Source organism: Perca fluviatilis, chromosome 11 (genome assembly GCF_010015445.1).
Source record: "Perca fluviatilis chromosome 11, GENO_Pfluv_1.0, whole genome shotgun sequence".
Taxonomy (NCBI): Eukaryota; Metazoa; Chordata; class Actinopteri; order Perciformes; family Percidae; genus Perca; species Perca fluviatilis.
Window position 1 is genome coordinate 28,156,801 of NC_053122.1, and position 21,871 is coordinate 28,178,671.

Below are 21,871 nucleotides of genomic sequence, written 5' to 3' on the forward strand. Positions count from 1 at the left end.
GGATACAGTTCTCTCATCACAGTAAAATCGTTCATATAGTTACTCTCAAGTAATTTGGTGAGAGTGAGTGAATAGTTGACTATTAGTTATTAGTTGAGTGATTTATCGGTTCATATTTCTGAAAGGCTGCGCTGTTCGCTTTTCACGTTCGGACTACAACGTTACGAGTCCGAGCCGAGCCGAGGGCGTACTAGCTACGCTCTTTCTCGCTGCTCGCTCACTGTACGTGACGTCAAACCAGCATGGCGGCCAAGGTGACTTCGGCATCGCTCTCGTAGCGATTTTCAAACCTCTACTTTAACATGTCTGCATGCCTTCTGTTCGTTTTCTTGTGTAGAAATGATCAAAGACAGACTTCTAGCTCCTGCCCGGGTAGGGTGTCTCTGATGCGGTGTACTCTGAGGCGGTAGCATCACCGGGCTAGCGGCTGCCCAGTGTTCTGGCCTTGATGAGACATCCACAACCTCGAAGTTAGCGAGATAATGCTAAACATAATGCCGTAATAAGACCAACAAATGCCAGCTTGCGTCGCATCTTTTCGCAGCAGTCGACGTTTTGTCACTTTGCCGATTTAAAGCTTAAAATGTCATTGCAACTCAAACGGTTTGTGTCCTCTTCAAACGAATAGTTTGTGCTTGCTAGCCGCCTACCCAGTGGTAACGGTAGTTTTTGAGCTTGTGTTTAGATTGTTTGCCTGGTCGATTGTTTAGCTAGCTGCCTAACTTCTTCAACTTGAGAGCATACCAAGGGTGTAAGCTAGTCGTGAGCTTTGACTGTGTGCCGTGTCTGTCGCAGTAGGTTGGGTTTCTCCTTCACAACAACAGTGGACGTTTCAAGGAGACAACTCAAAGGCTTGTTTTGCTTCATCTTCTATCCAGTGCACCGCCTGCAAAACCTGTTGTAAACAGCATCTTATTTGGCAATGTGAACACGCACACTCGCATGGTCGAATAATGTTATTTTAATGTGTATTGTTTTAGGTGCAATCTACCAAACGCGGGGACCCGAGTGAGCTGAAATCAATCTTCCAAAAGGTAAGGTTTACTTTGCACAACATCTTGAATGTTTTCATGGTCAGTGTCAGATTACGCATAGATGATATGCGTGCACACGTGTCTATCAGATGTTTTTGGGAAACAGCTCTGTCTGTAGAAAACCGCTCACCCAGGACTGTTTTCACATGGGGAATGAGCTTGTAGGTTTGTCATGGGGTTTGAATTACAGCATTAGCCACAGTTAAAAGTCCAACACAGACTCCTGTTGTTACATTAAAGCATACATAACCGTATCTGAATAGCTTGTCGTGGTCATATTCATCGCTTGGCCTAAACATGACTGTGTTTTCCTGACAGAAGTTGAAGCCTAAACAATTGTGGTTCATAGCTGTTGAGTCAGCAGCACCTGTTGTGAGTGGAATGGGTTTTTAGGTTCAGTGCTGGAAAAAGAAATGCTGCTTTTCTCAATCTCAGCCTGCTTTGATTGTCATGACATGTTAAAGGAACGTGTTGGATTGGTATAAGGCAGAGGTTGGTGTCGTTGATAGGGTAGCTTTAGTCAGTAGAGCATCACTTTTTTTTTTATTTATTTAGGTGCTAATTGTTACATTTTGTTTCACTGTCTCCAGTACAGCCTAAGCAAGGACCTGCATGTCCTGTTTAATGGATCAGAGAGCACAGCGTCACACCAGTGCTCATGTTATTACGTTATGTATACAAAACATTTTAAGTCAGAGTGCAGGGTGTTGCGTGTCTGAGGATATGAAGGCAGACTGGCCTCTGTATGACCATGATATATGTACTGAGAGACTGTAATAAGAGTGGATTTGGTTAACCTTCACCTTGCTCCACTGTGTTCTGCATGGTGAGTGTGTGATACTTGTCAGTACCCGGCTATACAAAGGCCAAATAGCTTGCAAGCTGAAGCTAAAAACATCGCTGCACGTGTTCCTGATCACGCATGCGCAAGTGTGGGCCGCTGTCATTCTGACATAAATGACTCGGTTATTCAGGTGCAGCATGAATCAGCTGGGCCGATTTAGTAAAGGTCAAACGGGAGGTAATTTGCTAGGGTGCTGTGAAGGTCAAGTCATGCTAAGCTATTGAGACGGATATACTCTAGGTTATGTAAGTGGACCACACAACTTCCAGAGATAACTGGAGGTGTACAAGCACTGTTCGCTCTGTAGATTGGATACAACCACCTGTTTTTTGGGGGGGTATTTATTTGTTTACAAGAACCAATTGTTGTAATTGCTTATTAAATAAATACACTGCTGGGTAGCTCATTTTCGAGCTAAGGGAAAAGAGGTTGGCGCCTGTAAAGTGTAAGGTATCCATGCCGATGTTATGTTTTGTTTCTCTACTCAGTACGCCAGTGTAGCGGACAAGGATGGAGAGAAGTTCATGACCCCGGGAGACTTTGTCCAGAGGTATCTAGGACTACACACGCAGATCCACCACAACCCCAAAACGGTACAGCTCATCGCTGCTGTGGCCGACACCACCAAGGACGGGTACGTACTGATCGGAAACGGCGTGCAAGAACACATGAACACACAGCTTATCGTTACTAATTGACAGTTTATTGAGCCATGTCTGATCAGTAGTTGCCACTATCAGCCACTTGCAGATAAGATAGTCCCAATGACTCCCGTTTCCCAGACTGTTTGCGCATGAAAGTTGATCAAGTGACTTAGTGTTTGGATCTGTTTGGAAAATCTTAGTAATATTTCTGATTTGTTTTTTACTCAGACTGTTTATCTGTCAGCCCTAGGGTCATTTGCTGTCTAGCCTTTCACTTATTACAAAAACATTTCATAGTATTTGTTTGCATATACTAATTTTATATATATATATATATATATATATATATATATATATATATATATATATATATATATATATACACATTTATATCAAAGGTGAAAAATATTGAAAACTGCCCCAAAGAACAGAGAAATGTTTTTTTGTGCGTGTGATTTATGTGTACTAGTCCTTTAAGGAATACAGGATGATCTTAGCTTAGCTTTATTCCAAAGTCTTTAATACGTTTGTTTAACAATATATATACATTTATTTTTTTTCTTCCACCACATATACACCCACAATGGCAGGCCTCGCTCCAGGAGTTTGGGGGGTTTGATTATACGTTTAGAAGTGTTCAGTTCATAGCTTTTTTTGTCCCCCCCCTCTTTTCAGCTGTTTGACAAGAATGGAACTGGAAACATTTCCTTTGGTACGGATTCATGTGTTTTCTGTATTTTCGCTTTGAGTTCAGTTCACGTGATTTCAATGGGGAAAAAAATGGCAGTATACGTAAATGTAGCTATGTAGACCTGTGTCGAGTATTTTTAATCAGGATTTAAAGGAAATTCTCTAGCTTATGTGCCGTAGCACTGAATCCATTCCTGATGTGTTTGTGTGCTCCATCATCAGGGCATTTTGTGTAGAAAGAATTTCCTAACATGACATTGTTAACCAGATTACTCCTCGGCCTAAGTCATTACACAAGGATGGACTTGCATAATCGTTTTCGCTTTCCTTCCTACCTCTACTTACTTCCTTATGATTATTGATTCCTTTTGTTGGAATGTACATTTGTGCTTCAGACAATGTGCGGGACATCTTCAGCCAGACCACAGTGCACCACCACATTCCCTTCAACTGGGACTGTGAGTTCATCCGTCTGCACTTTGGGCACGACCGCAAGAAACGCATCAGCTACCTCGAGTTCACCCAGTTCCTGCAGGTGTGCCAATTAAACAAACACACACACACACACACACACACACACACACACACACACACACACACACACACACACACACACACACACACACACAGATTATAGTTTTTTAGCTTGACTCTCTTTTTTCACTTTATCTCCTTTACTAAAGACTATATTTACACTTGTGTGTGTCATGTTTTTAGGAGCTGCAGTTGGAGCATGCACGCCAGGCGTTCGCCCAGAAGGACAATGGGAAGAATGGCGTCATCTCCGCCATGGACTTCAGTGACATTATGGCCACCATCAGACACCACATGCTCACACCCTTTGTGGAGGAGAACCTTGTCTCCGTGAGTGTTTGTGTGTGCATGCAATGAAGAGCTTAATGTCAGTAGTTTGTATAATTATTCACCGTGGCCACAGAGAATACTCCGTTCTGATTGACTGGAGGATGTTATTTTCAGATAACCACAGCCTGTTCTAAATTAATTTCCATAGCTGGAAGCTCAGTCATCTCCCACTTTTTGGGTAGCAAACTGTTAATATTCCAAGGTGAACAGGGACATAACACTTTTCATTTGCCCCAAACTATTCAAACAATACAATACAATGTTTTGATCACTGGCTAGTGGCAATAAAATCCACTCTGACCTGTGGGGTTATGAAAGTCTCCACACTCAGCAGAGGTAAATCCTCATCCGCTTTGCAACTAGGGTTATTAACTGTAAAGGATAATACTAGTCATTTTTCAACTTGGGCCTGGTGCATTTCTAATTTTAATGATAAGCTCAGCTCAGGCTCTTCTAATCTCTGACACTTCTTGACAGGGCTAAATGTGGTGTTGTCCTCTGTTACCTGACATTCTTGTCACATGAAGTTAGATAGCCTGCTAAGATTTGCTCTGTTGGAATACATTTCGGTGTAGTTACATGTTGTTTCTACACTGTCAAGAGCTTAATTATAAAGGCACAAGCTCAGGCTATAATAAAAAAAAAAAGAACGTCCCTACAATATGACAATTCAAGTAAAGTAGTTACTGCTTAGCCCCTGCCATTAAAATGAATGAAAAAAGAAAAAGAAGGTAGCTTCAATTTAAATAATGCAGTATTGGGTCAAATTTGAAACTGTGCGTCTTGTCTTTCTCATTAAGAGTTAAATATAAATATGCACTTGTACCAGGCTGCAGGTGGCAGCACCTCTCACTTGGTCAGCTTCTCTTACTTCAATGCCTTCAACTCCCTCCTGAACAACATGGAGCTGATTCGCAAGATCTACAGCACACTGGCTGGCACGCGGAAGGACACACTCGTGACCAAAGGTGCACAAATAGTTTCCCGTGCTCACATTACTCTGATGTTGTATCTTTGCCATTTAGCTGAAGATGTTACACGAGTGTGTCAGAAATATCCTTGTTATTATAGAAGGTAACTTTCTCTTATCTCTCTCTCTCTCTCTCTCTCTCTCTCTCTCTCTCTCTCTGCAGAGGAGTTTGTTCATGCTGCCAACAAGTTTGGGCAGATCACTCCCATGGAAATTGACATCCTGTACCAATTGTCAGGCCTGTTCTCCCCCTCTGGGTAAACACTCATTCTGATATTCAGTTAAAGTCTGTTATATAATCTGTCAGGCCCAAATCCCTAAATCCCCTTACATTTTTCTGTACTTTACTGACAATTACTGAAAACTATTCAGATCTGTATGGTGACAGTGACGTAAATAAACACCTGTGTTATCAGGCGCCTGAATCTTTCTGACATTGAGAGGATAGCTCCATTAGAGGAAGGATGCCTGCCCCATCACCTGGCTGAAACCCAAAAGCAGGTAGGATGCCTGTAGCAGTGTGTATGTGCAACTCCTAATTGATGGTAAAATTGTCGTCATTTGCATACAATCTGATCCGCAGTTAACTGTCCATCTGTAAAATATCTATAAACACCAGAGCTACTTATAATGTATCACACTTTCTGTATTCACGCCACGAGCAATTCACAGCGATGGCGTCATTGCCATAAAAAATCATAATGTAAATTCATTACTACTAGTACTCGCACATACACACATAAGTCCACATATCCTCATTTTATCTATATTCTTTTAATTTGTTTTATGCCTTTGTTGTTTAAGTAGCCAACCTTATGCTTGTTTTTTTTATTTTTTTTTATTCAGTGCTTACTTGCGTTCAATTTGTTTGTTTGTTTAGGACTCTTGTAATTGCTCATTATATATTTTTCTTCTTCTCTTCCTTAGGTGAGATTCCTTCTATAAGCCCCTAGGGGGTTTATTAATCTCACCTACACAATCTTTATTTTCTATTACTTTATTTTATTGTCTTGATTTTATTGTGCAAAATAAAGTAATTCAAATGCATGGTCCCATGTGTGATTTCCCATCAGGCCCATGGGGATGGTTCCAGGTCTGTGTTGCTCCAGGTTGCGGAGTCCTCCTACAGGTTCAGCCTGGGCTCCATCGCTGGAGGTGAGCTACCCTGCGGCCAGAGGCAGATGGCCGTCTGACGGACGCACCGCAGCGTCTGTTGTATCTAATTCCATGGCTATTATCTTCGTCTGAGTTTGTGTGTGTTTACACAGCTACGGGAGCGACGGCTGTGTACCCCATCGACTTGGTGAAGACTCGTATGCAGAACCAGAGGTCCACGGGCTCCTTTGTCGGAGAGCTGATGTACAAGAACAGCTTTGACTGCGCTAAGAAGGTGCTTCGCTACGAGGGCTTCTTTGGCTTCTATAGAGGTAGGCCACAAAGGCACATGTCTTCTCCCGTCTGCAGTCACAACACCAGTGATTTGGCTTTTATTTTGTTTCATCATCTTAAGGGACTAGTGTGACCTGGGGACCTCCTAGTAATTTGTAATAATAACTGAGGTAGTCTGTGATCTTAAATCTGTGTGAATTTGCACGTCGATTGTCAAGGAAAAATTCCACCACAAATCGCCGCCATCCCTGTGATATTGGGTCGTATTGGCTGCGTTTCCAATTATAAATGAAAGTTTTGACAGAGCCTTGACATCATATCTGTGGGATAATGTCAGGAAATTTAGGCTATGTTTACATGGAAACGATCTGAAGAGAAAACGCAAAAGTGGCGTTGCGTTATCACTTTTTATTCTGCGTTTAGACGAGCGTTATGGAGGGGAAATCTGCGTGCATATGGTGACGCAAAAGTGTGTGAAATTCGATGTAGTAGTCACTCCAGGTGACTAGGTGGCACTGCCACACAACACCACCAAGGCACCCGCCTGCGTAGAACATTCATTCTACTTCTCTCCTTAGTAGCGCGAAACCAAAACATGCTGAAGCGAACAACAAAAGCTCGTCTGGAAAGACGAGGAGGTGGAGTTGCATGTTTGTCTGATGATGACCGGCACAGTTGACCGTGATAAGCCACAACACAGCACCCACGGGAGCACTACCAATACCCTGAGCCTCGCGGCCCTTCAGCCGCTGCTTGAGAGCGAGAGGCAGCGGCCAGAAGAGGCTGAAGCAGACCCTCCTCTGCCCGCTGGCCGCTGCTTCACTTTTCATTTTTAAATCGTATGTCGCCTGCTCTGGCTCAAATGAATAGCCTACATATCGTCATCGAACTATAACAACCTTATCCACATTGTTGAAATCATTTAAATATTGAGCCATTACATTGAAATTGTAACAGGAGCCTATAATTTCTGTAGCCTAATCCGTAACAACAGACGCCTTTTTCTCGTTCTCTCCACACCGCTGTCTTCAGACTTTTGCGTTTTTACCCTTTAGACGGTAACGCGACGGTGGAGCGTTTTTAAGATTTCCACTCTGGAGGGTGGTTTCACTTTTTTGCGTTTTTAAGCCCCAAAAACGCCGTCGCCGTATAAACGAAAGGCACATCCGATAACATATTTTTTCGTTTTCACCCGAGAGCGTCATCGTGTAAACAGGGCCTTAAGTTAAATAAAAAAAACACAGGTGTGGGGGAGATGGGGGTCATTCCTAAATCACATGAGGCCCCCTGGTAGTAGTTCAGTGTGAATAGAGCTTTAGCCATGTTTCATCTTTCTCCACTTGTATGTTATTTTTGCTGAAAAAGCCTTCAGCATGGAGTCAACTGTGTGTGGTGTAGGGGATTATGTCTAAACTAAGGCCTGTCAAATCTGACTCCCAATTTATGAATTCCCGCGCCTTCTTACATCGGACTTAAGTTTACCAGAACACAAGGATCAGTCTGAGACGAAGAGTTCAGTTAAGCAAGTTACAACACAGCTGTGGGTTCACAAACGGAGACAAAGTTTCCCTAGCAACAGACATCAAGTCAGAGTCGTGAGCCCTATCCTCATAGGAGGAGGAGTCCTTCTTTTTTCTAGACAGAAACTGGTATCTTCACAGACGCACATGCCAAGGTCGGGGCCTTCCGTGTGGTGCAACTTCCTCTTCCGTTGCCATTAAAGCCTAAACTAGGTTTATGACTTAAGCCCAACTTTCTGTGCATCAGAGGTCACCCGGAGGAATTTGAACCACTTCCTCAATGACTAACGCAGCTCTTTTACGATGAGCACATACACACATTTTGTTAATAAAATATTTATACAGCGGCTGCTGTGGCAACCCAGGGGACTTGAGAGCCAGATTCACAATGAACATAGGAAACTCAGAGACAGTTGGCTTAAACATAAAGTGTTCTTTAATAAAGTCGCTCGGGAAAAGGGTAGTGGTAACTTAGGATTCTTCCCGTCTGGGGTCTGTCAGCCTTCAGGAGGTGTTGTCCTGGGAGGGTTTAAGCAGAGGGACAGGTTAGTCTTTTTCCTATATCCTTATTGACCATCAGCTCCTGAAGTGTTGCTCCTCTGGGCCTTTGTTCCTCACTGCCCTGTTTGAATTTAAGATATACATTTGCTCAGTTGAAGCTTTTTCTTTTTCACAACTGCTACACTCTTTGTCATTAACAGTTATTTTATTTAATTTTTTTTATTGTTTTAAATTTAAATATTTAACACAAAACATACAATTTGCAACATGAACCTGAACATATCCCCCCCCCCCCTCGTCATCACCACCCACCCAGACAAAAATCAAGAGGAGATGGTACAATATTCAAGACCATACAACAAAATAATAACAAAATAGACAATAAACTAGAGACCGAATAAACGTGTATAAATGACAACACCATAAAGCCATCATACACGTAACTGATACACTCTTTAAAAATATGAGCCAGACTCCCCAGAGTGTTTCTAAAATTAAGACTTCAACTTATTTTGGTAAATGAATTTAAATGTTTTTCTATTTTTTCTTGTTGATGCAGCATCCTTCTTTGTCTAATAGTAGCAGAATTGCTATTGCTGTACTTTATTTTGGGCTGTGTTGCATCATACTAATTGCAACAAACTCCTGTTGTGAGCAGCTTTGATGCATGTTCTTCCATCCCTCTCTCAGGCTTCCTCAGCTTTCATGTCCTTAGTAACCGCTCTGTATGTCTTTCTCTGTCTCCGCCTTCATGTTTTTGACATGGAGTCTTATTTTCCATTTTCTTATTTCTTTCTGATGTCTCCTCTGTTGCTCCTGTGTGCTCAGTAATACTAATCAAATGGGATTCTCCTCACTCAATCTCCCATGATGCCCCACAGGCCTGGTACCCCAGCTTATAGGTGTAGCACCTGAGAAGGCTATCAAACTCACAGTGAGTACCTCCCCTCGCATAACACAACACATACTTGCCCACCACTCCATATTCACGTTGCAGACACCCTTATGTTACATTTGTAATTTTAATGATTTTATTTTATATTTACTGCATGTTTGACAATGAAATCATACACAACACATGAAAAAAAAAAAAAGAAGAATTAAAACAAAATGATACAAAAGGGGTCCACAAAATGACAAATACAGTGAGAAGAAGCTTAAAATCAATGTCAAATTGAATATATGAGATATGTTCTTCCTCCAAAGAGGGGAATGACAGAAAATGTTTGAGAACCACCGCATTAGGGGAAATTTCAAAAGGCAAGTTGACACTGAATTACTCTGAATGGTCTTTGCTTGCGTTTGTGTCCCACAGGTGAATGACTTTGTAAGAGACAAGTTCACCGGCAAGGGCGACGAGATTCCTTTTTGGGCTGAGGTTATGGCTGGCGGCTGTGTAAGTCCTAGATCCCAAACACTTTTGTATCCTGCCCCATCATAAATGAACACTAGAAAAGAAGAACCGGTCAGTTATACCCGAGGGTGTGTGCCTGCTTAGTGGTTAAAGGCAGTTAGACTGCATGCATGAGCAGCTTTTTGTTTGTTGTATTAACTTGCTTGCGGACTTCCAAATGGCAACACTAACAGCGGACTGCTTATTTACATCCAGAGATAAATTGTCATTGTCCAATGCAACATGTTTTTTTTTTTTTTTTCTTCTTCTGTTTTTGTTTTTGATAGCGTTGTTCATCCTTACACACATTGGCCCAGCACACCTTTATCGTCTGAGGAAATGGCAAAGTAAATGATTGATCAGGATTTCATTCTTACTTTTACCACATCCCACAGCTGCGTACATATGAGATGCAGGAGCAGTGATCTTTTTGTCTATTTATTTTTTTTTTTTTTTTTATGTAAATGTGTGAACAAGCTCTCCTTCTCCACATACATCCAGGCTGGAGGCTCCCAGGTGATCTTTACCAACCCTCTGGAGATTGTGAAGATTCGCCTGCAGGTGGCAGGCGAGATCACCACCGGGCCTCGAGTCAGCGCGCTCAGCGTGGTTCGTGACCTGGGCTTCTTCGGCCTGTACAAGGTAAGGTGTCTTTTCAGTGTAGCGCAGTCTCCTCTCAGGCTGCCCCAATGATGGTTGAATAAGTAGTTGGTAGAGGAAGGGGAGAGGGAGAGATCCCCTATTTAATTTACTGGCACTCATTATGTCTGGCATTTATGCACGCTTTCTCTTTGCCTCACTCTTTCATGGTCTCATACATCTGTCTCTTCTTTGTGTGTTCTCTCTAGGGTGCTAAAGCATGTTTCCTGAGAGACATCCCCTTCTCTGCCATCTACTTCCCCGCGTATGCCCACCTCAAGACCCAGTTTGCCGACGATCAAGGCAGGCTGGGAGCTCTGCAGCTTCTCACTGCCGGAGCGATCGCAGGTAAGCTCTGATTCTGACCTAGAGCAGCAGAAGCAGTCAGCCAGCCAGTCAGTCAGTCAGCCAGCCAGTCAGCCAGCCAGTCAGTCAGCCAGCCAGCCAGTCAGTCAGCCAGTCAGCCAGTCAGTCAGTCAGCCAGTCGGCGCTGTACCTGCAACGCATTTGATGAAATACTGCACGGGACAGAGGGAGCAGAATCAGTAAATACTAAATTATTACTGTCATGGAGACCACATCTTACACAGGTTTGAATCTGACTTGCTGTTAACTCTGTTTCCAAGGTATCCCTGCGGCCTCCCTCGTGACGCCTGCCGATGTCATCAAGACGCGTCTGCAAGTCGCAGCGAGGGCAGGACAGACCACTTACAGCGGCGTCATCGACTGCTTCAGGAAGATTATGAGAGAGGAGGGGTTCAGAGCTTTGTGGAAGGGAGCTGGAGGTGTGTGTGTGTGTGTGTGTGTGTGTGTGTGTGTGTGTGTGTGTGTGTTGTGTGTGTGTGTGTGTGTGTGTGTGTGTGTGTTGTGTGTGTTTGTGTGTGTGTGTGTGTGTGTGTGTGTGTGTGTGTGTGTGTGTGTGTGTGTGTGTGTGTGTGTGTGTGTGTGTGTGTGTGTGTGTGTGTGTGTGTGTGTGTGTGTGTGTGTGTGTGTGTGTGTTCTCCTGCATGCACCGCTGCAGTGTTTGCCTAAGATGGATTTTTGCATGAAAACCGTATTAAACGATGTCTCCGTTTTCTCCAGCTCGTATGTGCCGGTCTTCTCCTCAGTTTGGTGTGACTCTGGTGACTTATGAGCTCTTACAGCGGTGGTTCTACATTGACTTTGGAGGACAGTAAGTTGATTTTCTCTTTTTGTTAAAAGGAGAGTGAGCAGTGAAGTCACCTTTTGTAGCTTTTAGTTTTTATTAACTTTACTTACAGACAGCTGTGAAGTAGAGGAGGGAGGTTGGGGAAGCACATGTGAAGATGCAATATAAAGATTCATGGCCAGTATGGAAATACAGAACATATGGCTTTAGAGGCAGGAAATAAAACTCTTCAACTGCCTATTGATGCTAATATGTTTTGCAATATTTTGACTAGACTAGACTACTGGTAGACCAACACAGCAGCAGTGGCTTGACATGCAACTTTACAGGTTGACATCAGGATACACTATACTGGCCTATTTTCCATCATGACGCCTTAGAAAAGTTCTTTTTTTATAAAATGAAAAGGACTTATGTCATAACATACATGTATATAAATGTAAGTAGGTTTGTGTAATGGTCACTCCGGTCCACCTCTCTCCTCTCTGCAGTCGTCCGTCAGGATCCGAGCCCACACCCAAGTCTCGCATCTTGGAGCTTCCTCCCATTAACGCCGACCACGTCGGAGGCTACCGCCTGGCCGCAGCTACCTTTGCCGGGGTGGAGAACAAATTTGGCCTCCACCTTCCCAAATTCAAGTCCTCCGGCGTGGTCTCCATACATCACCCAGAGCCAGTCGCTTCCACGCCTGCTCAGGCCCCGTAGAGGCCTGAATCTCCATTTCACTTTGCCATCCCTCTCCTCCTCCTCCTCCTACCAGGAGCCAGACACTTAGATAGATACACAAACAAAACACACACATATTTTAAAACACACTCCACACATAGGGGCCATTCATTTAGGAACAAACTACACCAGAGTAACGGTGTGGCTCCACTGGTCCCCAGCCGGAGGTGGAGGTGGAGGGCAGGCAGGCTGCAGCTGTGGATGGAAGCGAGCAGACAGCGGTGGGACCGGAGCGCTGACTGTGTTGCATCTTCAGTAGCTGAACACTCCTGGCATCTCCATCTTTTGTGTTTCACTCCAGCATTCGTATAAAACGAAGCCTCCGCCACTCCTTTTTTTTTTTTTTTTTTTTTTCTCTCATGAGTAGCCGATTTGATTTTTATTGCGTTTTTCTGTCTGATACTCAGTGCGAGTAGGACTTCTCTTATTGGCCGCTGGGCGTAGGATATATTAGATTGGTCAGCATGGTGCGTGGGGCTTCACTCTCGATTGGTCCTCCCACTGGAGGCTAGATACTGTACATATTGTATAACTGTACTGAGACAGCACATTGACAGGGAAGGGAAATGTTACAAGGCCCAGCTCTGTAACGTTGAGTCTGGATCCTTAAACAGTAACTGTAATGTTATGGCAATGCAGTTCCGGTCTCTGAGAATCACTCTTACTGATGTACAGAACTTTTCAATTGTGTTTTCTCGATAAAACAAGAATCATGAGAAGAGAAATTAGATATTAATAAATTAAATGTATCTCAATTCAGTCATGTTATTTTATTGAAATAAATCATCCATATGGTTTTCATTTTACCAATATGTCTGAGTTTTATTCCAATGGAAAAGTGCAACCATCAACTGTATCAGGAACAGTAACAGGAAAGAATACAGTACAATTAGTCTATGCAGAATACTGATCTTGTTCATATGTTATATCAAATATGGTTGCTACAGTGTTTTTTTTTTGTTTGTTTTTTAAAGCTCATTTTAAACATTAAAGAGAAAGCGTTTGAAGCTGAAATTCATACCAGTCTGCTGAGGTTGGACTGCTGCATCCTGAAAGGAATTAAGACGTTGGATGGAAAAATGGTAAAATAATGAAAATCAATTAATTTACCGTGGTAAAAATGAGTTTCCAACCTCAGCTTTACACCTCCATTTAAACCTTAACGTAGTTGATTTAGATCCTCGTAAAGAGGACGCGTCAGGAAACTGTTTCTACTCCTCGTTACAGAGGTACATCAAACAGGACTATCAAACAGTCGCCTTTGGTACAGAAATCACTTTTCAACTGTACTAGTGTCAATAAATTCAAGGCAAGTATAGGGACAGATTTTGCCTGGTTAAAAAGCTCGTAGTGCTAATCTTAGGAATGTACTCAAGCTTTTAGTACAAAGCAGCATTTTTTTTTTTTAAACAATACACAAAATAAATAAGTCCAACCACCAGAATAAATATTAAATATTGTAGTGGTTGAAATGTAAGAATGACACACTTCTGTACAGGCCCCGACTGTGCATGTATGAGATGTTTTTTTTTTAAATTTGTCATCAAATGCGAGTGCCGCTGAGGACAAAAGAGGATCTGATAGTGATATGTCAGCTTTTCTGGGTTTTTTTTGTTTTTTTGTCAGCCATGTGCAAAAGCGTGTCCGGAAAATATTAAAACATGTAAAAAAAACACTCAAATGGTAATAAAAAGGTGCAAGTACAAAGGTTTGCATATTTAAAAAAAGGGCTGAGTTGCTAGAGGCCTCGGGAGAAGAGCAGTTTCTGGAGCCCTGAGGATGTTAACCAAAGCTAGAAGTCACATCTGTGCTGAAAATCACCTCGCTGTAGTCCTCTGTCAGTTACACTTTCAACCCACTTCACTGTGGTTTCTGTACTGCTACACGTGACATTCACTGTCCCTACAACTGTACTCTAAAACTCAAAGAAACACGTCTAAAACTTGTCTAAAACCGTCTTTTTCTATCCATTCTAGCTCTGCAAATCTCCTCAGGCCAACTCATGTTGTTGTAGGTGGAAAAAGCTGGAAGCCAGAGAGAGGCAGTGTAGTGTAGTGTGCTGTAGGTGCTGTGTAGTGTACTGGAGAGAAATGTATGCGCAGTAGCCAGCGTGAGGGTTTGTAACATCAGACGTTGGCCAGTTCCTCAGCTTCATCGCGGTTCTCGTTGATCTCAGCCAGCGTCCTGACGAAGCGCGTCCACTCGTCAGCCTTCGGCACGCAGATTTGCTGCAGAAAGACAAAGCACACAGTCGGCACGCCGGCGACGACTTGGAGAGACGGACCTCAAAAAGCATCAGAAGATAACTGAAGTGTAACCCCAGGGGGTTTCCCTTCCATTATAAGGCTTAGGTGCAGCACCCGAGCCGTTTTGGGCACCACCTAAGCCAAATAAATGCGACCAAAATACTTTTTCCTCACATCTAAATGGTTGTAGTTGGCCCCCAGTGGATTTCTTGAGCAAGTTTTGTCAAGCTTTTTGAGTGTTCATTTGTATTATCTGCTCTAGCTTTTCCACCGTGTTAGACACAGATAGGGCTGCACAATATATGTTTTTGTTTTTTTTAATCCTCATCGCAATATCAACTGCCGCAATATACAAATCGCAAAAGGCTGCAACATATCGCACAAGACACGCATTGATGTTCTGTGTTAGCTGAAAGGACAAAGCAGTAGAAAACTGCACTTTAAAATGTAATGTTTTCAGTGGTTCCAATTTATATTCAATTCAATGTTCAATTTGTTCCATAGAAGAATGTTGGAAATGATTTCCTTTCATTTGTTTTAAATTCAACAAGCAATTTGTTGTATTTTAGAAGAAGACTGTAACCAGCAGAAAGGCGTAAGTAAGAAACCCTTTAATATCGGTTTATTTATGGCAAGTAATATCTTTATCGCGATATTCAACAAAGTTATCGCATATCACATATTTTCCTCATATGGTGCAGACCTAGATACAGATATGGTAAGAATAATGGTCCAAAATTGCATTTTGCATTGCATTTTTTTAATTCAAAAAGGTAATATTTTCTTGAGGGAGGACCCCTAAGTCCCATGCCAAATAAGTGCACCTACAGTACAGGCCAAAAGTTTGGACACACCTTCTCATTCAATGCATTTCCTTTATTTTCATGACTATTTACATAGTAGATTCTCACTGAAGGCATCAAAACTATGAATGAACACATATGGAATTATGTACTTAACAAAAAAGTGTGAAATAACTGAAAACATGTCTTATATTTTAGATTCCTCAAAGTAGCCACCCTTTGTTTTTTTTGATAACTCTGCAAACCCTTGGTGTTCTCTCAATGAGCTTCATGAGGTAGTCACCTGAAATGGTTTTCACTTCACAGGTGTGCTTTGTCAGGGTTAATTAGTGGAATTTTGTCCCTTATTAATAAAAAAGCAAAGGGTGGCTACTTTGAAGAATCTAAAATATAAGACGTTTTCAGTTATTTCACACTTTTTTGTTAAGTACATAATTCCATATGTGTTCATTCATAGTTTTGATGACTTCAGTGAGAATCTACAATGTAAATAGTCATGAAAATAAATAAAAAAACGCATTGAATGAGAAGGTGTGTCCAAACTTTTGGCCTGTACTGTACGTCTTCCACAAACCAAGGGAAAACTCGGCTAAGTAAATCCCATATAACAACATAACACGGGATGACGTCTCACCTCCCCTACGTCGTAGACCTGCACCTGTCCCTCCGAGTCCCCGGTGGCAATCTCTTTACCAGAGTGAGCCCATCTCACACGGTTCAGTGCTGCAGCCCCCTCCACACACACACTCGCGGTGGGAACCTTAAAAAAAAATAAAAATAAATAAACACACACCAGCTTACAAAAAGGCAGATTCACGGATGGTCAGCAGTGTTCCCACCACATGTTCATGTAGCTCATGGAATAATGTTAGGGATTTTAGCTCATAATGCTATGATTCATCTGTGCTTGAAGGACATTTAAAAAGAAATATGCTTATTAGCTTTATTAGTTTGATTAAGTAGTGGGATCGATCTTTAAAAAGAGCTCGGAAAATGCATATTTCCCAAATTGGCAAACTATTCCTTTAAAGCAGGGGTGTCAAACTCAACTTCCCTAAGGGCCACACTAGAAAATGAGAATCGCATCAAGGGGTCTTCTCACTTACAGTTTGGTCGACAAAAAGGTCGAAGTAAATGCCAAAAACGTTTGGGAAAAGCATCAAACATGTCGGGGGAAAAAACGTTGCGAAAAGTGACAAAAAGGTAGGTGGGCCAAAATGTATCGTGAACCTACATGTATATAAGGGGCCGGATCAAAATTAACAAGGGGCCGGATTTGACACGTGTGCTTTAAAAGGGTGAAGTGAAGGTCTTGGGTTTCAGTGCATTGCGTGTGTGCGTACTTCTGTGTCATTGTTGAGGTTCCACAGGTCCAGACGTCCAGCCAGGTCCACGCAAGCAAACAGAGCAGGGTGTGTCGGAGACCACATGGCATCGTAGACGTAGTCACAACTGTCCTCGAACGAGTACAACGGACGGGTGCTCTGTGTGGAGGAACGGGAAGGAGAACAGAGGCAGAAATGGATTCATGAATAAGAAACGGGACCAACGGTGCATCTTGTAGTAGAGCAGCTTGGGAGCGTCTCACCTTAGTGCTCCAGAGTTTGACGGTCCAGTCAAAAGAGGAGGAGATGAAGAGATGCGAGAAGTCAACGGGTCCTCCGGCACTGTGACAGCTCAGCCCGGTGACAGGGCCGTGATGGCCCTCAAACACCTCAGTGATGCCTGCTTTACTGTAACACACACACACACACACACACACACACATCCAAATAACTGGAAGGCGTAACGTAACCCCCACTGTTCCCTTTTTCTCTTACGTCCTTTTTTGTAGGATTAATTTGAACTGTATTGTGTTAATTGTTTAAAAACAATATATAGAAATATCCATGGTGCGATTCCATGGTGTTTCTTGATCATGCACAACAACAACAACAATAACAAAACATGCAAGAATTAAATCCCCCTTGCAATACCATGGATATAGTGCCAGGCATGCCAAACATGTCAATATGCACTTCAATATTCGATGGAAAACACAGCGCTTTCAAGTTCACTTCGGCGGCGGAAACAAAATACTTTCACCCAGGAAACGTTTCTGTTCGTTCCTCGGGAATGTTTTAGCATCATCGCCGCATGATGCTCACTTTTTCTGGCTAAACTCCACTACCACGGCTCCTCGAAAGGACCGTCATCTGGCGGTGCCTGTACCCGGCTCGCAGTCCCCTATTGGCGGCTAAAAAAAAAACAACTGCCGCAGGTAGCCGGCGTCCCGGAGCTCTGTAGCGGCTAAATACAACCAGCAACTGCTGGCACTCTATGGCACTACAGACTGTTCATGTTACAGCGCTTTACTTAGTTTAAAATACTTCTATTTTAGGTATATAATGGTCCATTGGTGAAGTAGATGGTACTATCGGTATCAGCATTTATAATATTATCAGAATCATTTATAATGACAAATAAATGATTCTGATAAATTAATATTAAAAAATATAAAATAAAAATAGACGAAACACCCTTCAACCATGTTCTGAGTGTTGGCGTTGCATAGTTTGTCCACCAGAGGGCGCTCTACAACGTCCCTGTTGGCAACACTCTTTGATTTTTTTTTGTTGTTCTTGTGTCTTTGTTCAAAGGACTTTAAGTTTCATATCTTAGGTTTGTATTTTTATACATTTTATTTATCAGAACTTTAATATAATAATAATATTTGATGTTCCTGTGTTCTGTTGTGACAATAAAACAAACAAGTGTATTTTTAAACTGCATTATCATATTATTTTAGTGAGGACTCATAAATAACTAATGTTAGGGAAATCTGTTTATGTTTTGTTACGCGTTTCTGAATTAAAAAATAAATAAATAATAATAATAATAATAATAATAATAATAATAAATATATATATATATATATATATATCGGAATATCGGATTTTTAAATCACCAAATATTTGTATCGATATCGGCCTTAAAAATCCTTTATCGGTCGGGCTTTACTCTGTACATGTTGACTTAAAAAGTTCAATAACAAATCAATTAAAATAATAACTGTGAGGAGTTCTACTAATTACTTGATTTCTCCCAAAGGCTTTTCCAGCGTGCAGCGTTTCCCACACATAGACTAATTAGTGGCGGTGCGCCACACAATCAACACCGGCCACCACATATTGTGTTTCGCTATAATTATTATTTTTTTTTAAATGCTATTTAAAACACGCAGAGTATTCGTTCAGCTGCATTTCCTTTCCCTGCTCTCCCCAGTCTCTCTGTCGCTCTCACACACACACACACACACACACACACACACACACACACACACACACACACACACACACACACACACGATGTTGTCAGTGTGTTAACGTTGGAGTCCCGACCCGACTCTTAGCAAACAAGCGATTGCGCCCGCTTTAGAAAGTTAACTAGTCGCAAGTTTGCGGTAAAATGCACTTTGGTTGTCGAGGTCAAAACACTATATGTAGCAGCTGTGAATCAAATAAACTTATTATAAATAATGTTATGTCATTTTTTACTCTTACACTGAATGTTCGCTGCTACAATCCAGAGGAGTATTGAAAAGTATTTTCCAACGACTGAAAAAGGCCCGTGTTGAGGATGAGGACCAGCCTGAACCGGAGCTATCACTCTGAAACGGAGCTCAACAGTCCGACCAGTGGAATTAGTTATGTTATTAATTTGTTTACAATATTTTCAGGCTTCAACCAGTGCTGCTCACGCAGAAAGACACACTGGGAGAGAAAGAAAGATGGATTTGTTAGGCATTGAAGAAAGAGTAGGAGAGGAGGACAGCATCCAACAGCGTGTCCTCCTCAGTCTGACACGGAGCGTCTGACACCCACTGCGCCAAAAATTGCTTTCTAAACTGTGGGAAACACTGAGCATGTGTTGGAAGTCACAGTGTTGCTTTCACATCCTGGTTGTAAACCAAACAAGACAGTTGGTGCTAATGAGGACAGAGGACAGAGGACAGAGGTCCCTCACCTCCCGTGGCGACAGGCCGTGTAGACCGAGCCGTCCTCGCTCCCCACCACAAAGTTGTTCACGTCGCCCAGAGGGAAGGCCATGGAGGTGACGGCCACCGCTTTGCTCTGTTTGAACACCAGCTCCAGACTGTCCTGCAGGGAGGATCAACACGCAGACTCAGACTCTGCCGTCTGATATTTAGGACAGCATGTCTGTACGTCATCCATAATAGTTCGACGTACCTGGGGCTGGGAGAGCATGTCCAGGCTCCAGGAGCACATTTTGCCATCAGTGGAAATGCTGATCAGGTTGTTAGCGTTTTGGGTTCCTACCACGTTCACGCAGTAGACTGGGTGCTGGACACAGCAGAGCACAGTTAGAGGAGTTAGACAACATACATTTACCAGGAAAAGTCAGCCAGATGTAAAGAGGAAAAAACGCTGGCTGGAAAACTAAATAACTAAAAAATACACATATTAGAAGAATATTGTTTGTGAGACATTATGGTTGGGTGGCGTTCACAATTTTCCGGTACTTGTGTAATAACAAAAACATTTATTTCAGTGGGGAAATAAAAGTCCAAAGACCTCTGAATTGCAATTTTTTTTATTTAGAAATTTTACACACTAGACAAAATAAAACCCCTCCCTCTCCCTTCCCAAACCTGTCCCTACAACCCTGAATCATTAAATCAAATAATTGTTTATTTCTTACACTGCACTGCAGCTTTTCATTCTTGTATTTGTATCTTATTCTATTTTAGCCTGCTTTTAGTTTCTATCTCTTTAAGGACTGTTTTTAGTTGCTCTTTAATGTTTTATGTAAAGCACTTTGAATTGCCTTGTTGCTAAAATGTGCTAACGAAAAAAATGTTGCTGTTGTGCCAGAGGAAGTGTAACCGCAGCGCGGCCGCTTTCGGCTCGCCATTACATGATCTTGCGGCGAGCGGCGTCTGCGTGGAGTTTTGAAAAGTGTAACGACACTTGCGACAGCTTTAACAAGCACCTCTGCGTGTGTGTGTCAGAGCTGAACCCCTTACTCTGTCAAAACATGCACAGAGGATAGAGAAACTCGCGCTTACACTCTCTCATGTACCGAAATTTGGCACCAATTGATTATTCTTTTTAATTTTATATATATATATATATATATATATATATTTTTATTATTATTATTATTTTATATATATATATAAAATTTTTGGGGCATTTTAGACCTTTATTTGGATAGGACAGCTTATACTTGAAAGGGGAGAGAGAAGGGGAATGACATGCAGCAAAGGGCCGCAGGTCGGCATCGAACCTGCGGCCGAGGAGTAAACCTCTATATATGGGCGCCCGCTCTACCAGGTGAGCTAACCAGGCACCCGGCACCGATTGATTTAACGTAAATTGGTACTCCGTAGTACCGACATATCCGGTCGGTACCCTAAAAGGTACCAAGTTTGATACCCAACCCTAGTGGACATAAAAGGTGTGTGAGTTCCAGTGCCTTACTGTGTGTGCAGCTGCGGACAGGGGGGTTCTCTGGACAGGGGTGCGCTTGTTGCTCCTGTTGTCCCATAAGACAATCTGTCCGGAGTACGTCCCACCCACCACCAGGTTGGGGTGGAACTTTGCAAACCCGGCTGACATCACCTCTGACTGGAGGAAGCAAATAATGCAATTTAAATACATCCACTTCTGCCTAAGCATTTAGTTGTAATAATCTTAAAACAATATATTTTGTGATGTGAGCGGTCTTTAAAAAAAGAGAATTCCGGTCGATTTCAACACACGTGTTATACGTGTTTGTGGTCACGGAGTGCGGTCAGTAGCGAGAAAAACGGAAATAATCAGTGTATCCTACACCGAGTTATGCTCCTGCTACGTTTTGGACTATTGGATTGTATGTTTCTCGCTACTGACCGCACTCGCTACTGACCGTGACCACAAACAGAGCTACGTGTTGAAAATGGACCGGAATTCTCCTTTAAGAAGAATGTCTTTATGCCAGTGGTTTGTAGCACAATTGCATGTGAATTCGTTCCTTACCTGGCAGTGGAAGATGTACTCAGGTGTGGCCTTCTTGTACTTCAGGTTCCAGACCAGTGCCACTCCATCAGGCTCATGGGGAGCGTCCTCGTTGTTATTATATGAAGCCACCAGCAGCTCTGGATACTGAGAGGAACATAGTAGCGCTGTCAATCTTCCTCTATAATACTATTCAAATTCCATTTGAGATTTTTTTTAATATTCAAATAATATTCGAATATTTAATGCTCAATTGCAGCCTGTTAAATATGTTCTACACTACTCAGGCTTATGCATTGTCAATGCCACTACAAGCATGTGGTTGTTGTTACATGTCTGTCCACTAGAGGGACATGCAGCTTTGTTTACATTCATTTTCCACCACGAGCACACAGCGACAAACACAAATCAACAGAGAACTCTGGAATGAAACATGATCTAACAAGTGAAGGAGCTCTG

At 42.3% G+C, this 21,871-nt stretch overlaps 2 protein-coding genes across 5 annotated transcripts in view; one reads left to right on the forward strand and one right to left on the reverse strand.

Moving 5' to 3' along the window:
• On the forward strand, nucleotides 1-13,170 carry LOC120568082 (calcium-binding mitochondrial carrier protein Aralar1-like). Its single transcript, XM_039815281.1, has 18 exons — nucleotides 1-254; nucleotides 981-1,034; nucleotides 2,367-2,564; nucleotides 3,171-3,234; nucleotides 3,608-3,747; nucleotides 3,930-4,076; nucleotides 4,906-5,044; nucleotides 5,210-5,303; nucleotides 5,463-5,547; nucleotides 6,120-6,201; nucleotides 6,315-6,473; nucleotides 9,338-9,390; nucleotides 9,772-9,852; nucleotides 10,351-10,491; nucleotides 10,698-10,836; nucleotides 11,115-11,273; nucleotides 11,572-11,662; nucleotides 12,130-13,170. The coding sequence occupies exons 1-18, from the start codon at nucleotides 243-245 to the stop codon at nucleotides 12,341-12,343; spliced, it is 2,052 nt and encodes a 683-aa protein (XP_039671215.1). The 5' UTR covers nucleotides 1-242; the 3' UTR covers nucleotides 12,344-13,170.
• LOC120568081 (dynein, cytoplasmic 1, intermediate chain 2a-like) overlaps nucleotides 13,160-21,871 on the reverse strand; it is a 15,380-nt gene continuing 6,668 nt past the window's right edge. For all 4 annotated transcript variants that reach the window (XM_039815280.1, XM_039815278.1, XM_039815279.1 and 1 more), the window contains 8 exons: nucleotides 21,434-21,559; nucleotides 20,897-21,043; nucleotides 19,643-19,756; nucleotides 19,419-19,552; nucleotides 17,002-17,146; nucleotides 16,757-16,897; nucleotides 16,048-16,173; nucleotides 13,160-14,592 (listed from right to left, as the gene is read on the reverse strand). In XM_039815280.1, the coding sequence (XP_039671214.1) occupies nucleotides 14,491-14,592; nucleotides 16,048-16,173; nucleotides 16,757-16,897; nucleotides 17,002-17,146; nucleotides 19,419-19,552; nucleotides 19,643-19,756; nucleotides 20,897-21,043; nucleotides 21,434-21,559 (1,035 nt within the window). In that variant the 3' untranslated portion in view covers nucleotides 13,160-14,490. The remainder of the gene's footprint in view (nucleotides 14,593-16,047; nucleotides 16,174-16,756; nucleotides 16,898-17,001; nucleotides 17,147-19,418; nucleotides 19,553-19,642; nucleotides 19,757-20,896; nucleotides 21,044-21,433; nucleotides 21,560-21,871) is intronic.

Excerpts from the sequence above, each read along its gene's own strand:
- LOC120568082 (XM_039815281.1), top strand. Across the intron at positions 5,304-5,462 it reads GGCCTGTTCTCCCCCTCTGG|GCGCCTGAATCTTTCTGACA; the intron begins GTAAACACTCAT and ends CTGTGTTATCAG. Across the intron at positions 10,492-10,697 it reads GCTTCTTCGGCCTGTACAAG|GGTGCTAAAGCATGTTTCCT; the intron begins GTAAGGTGTCTT and ends TGTTCTCTCTAG.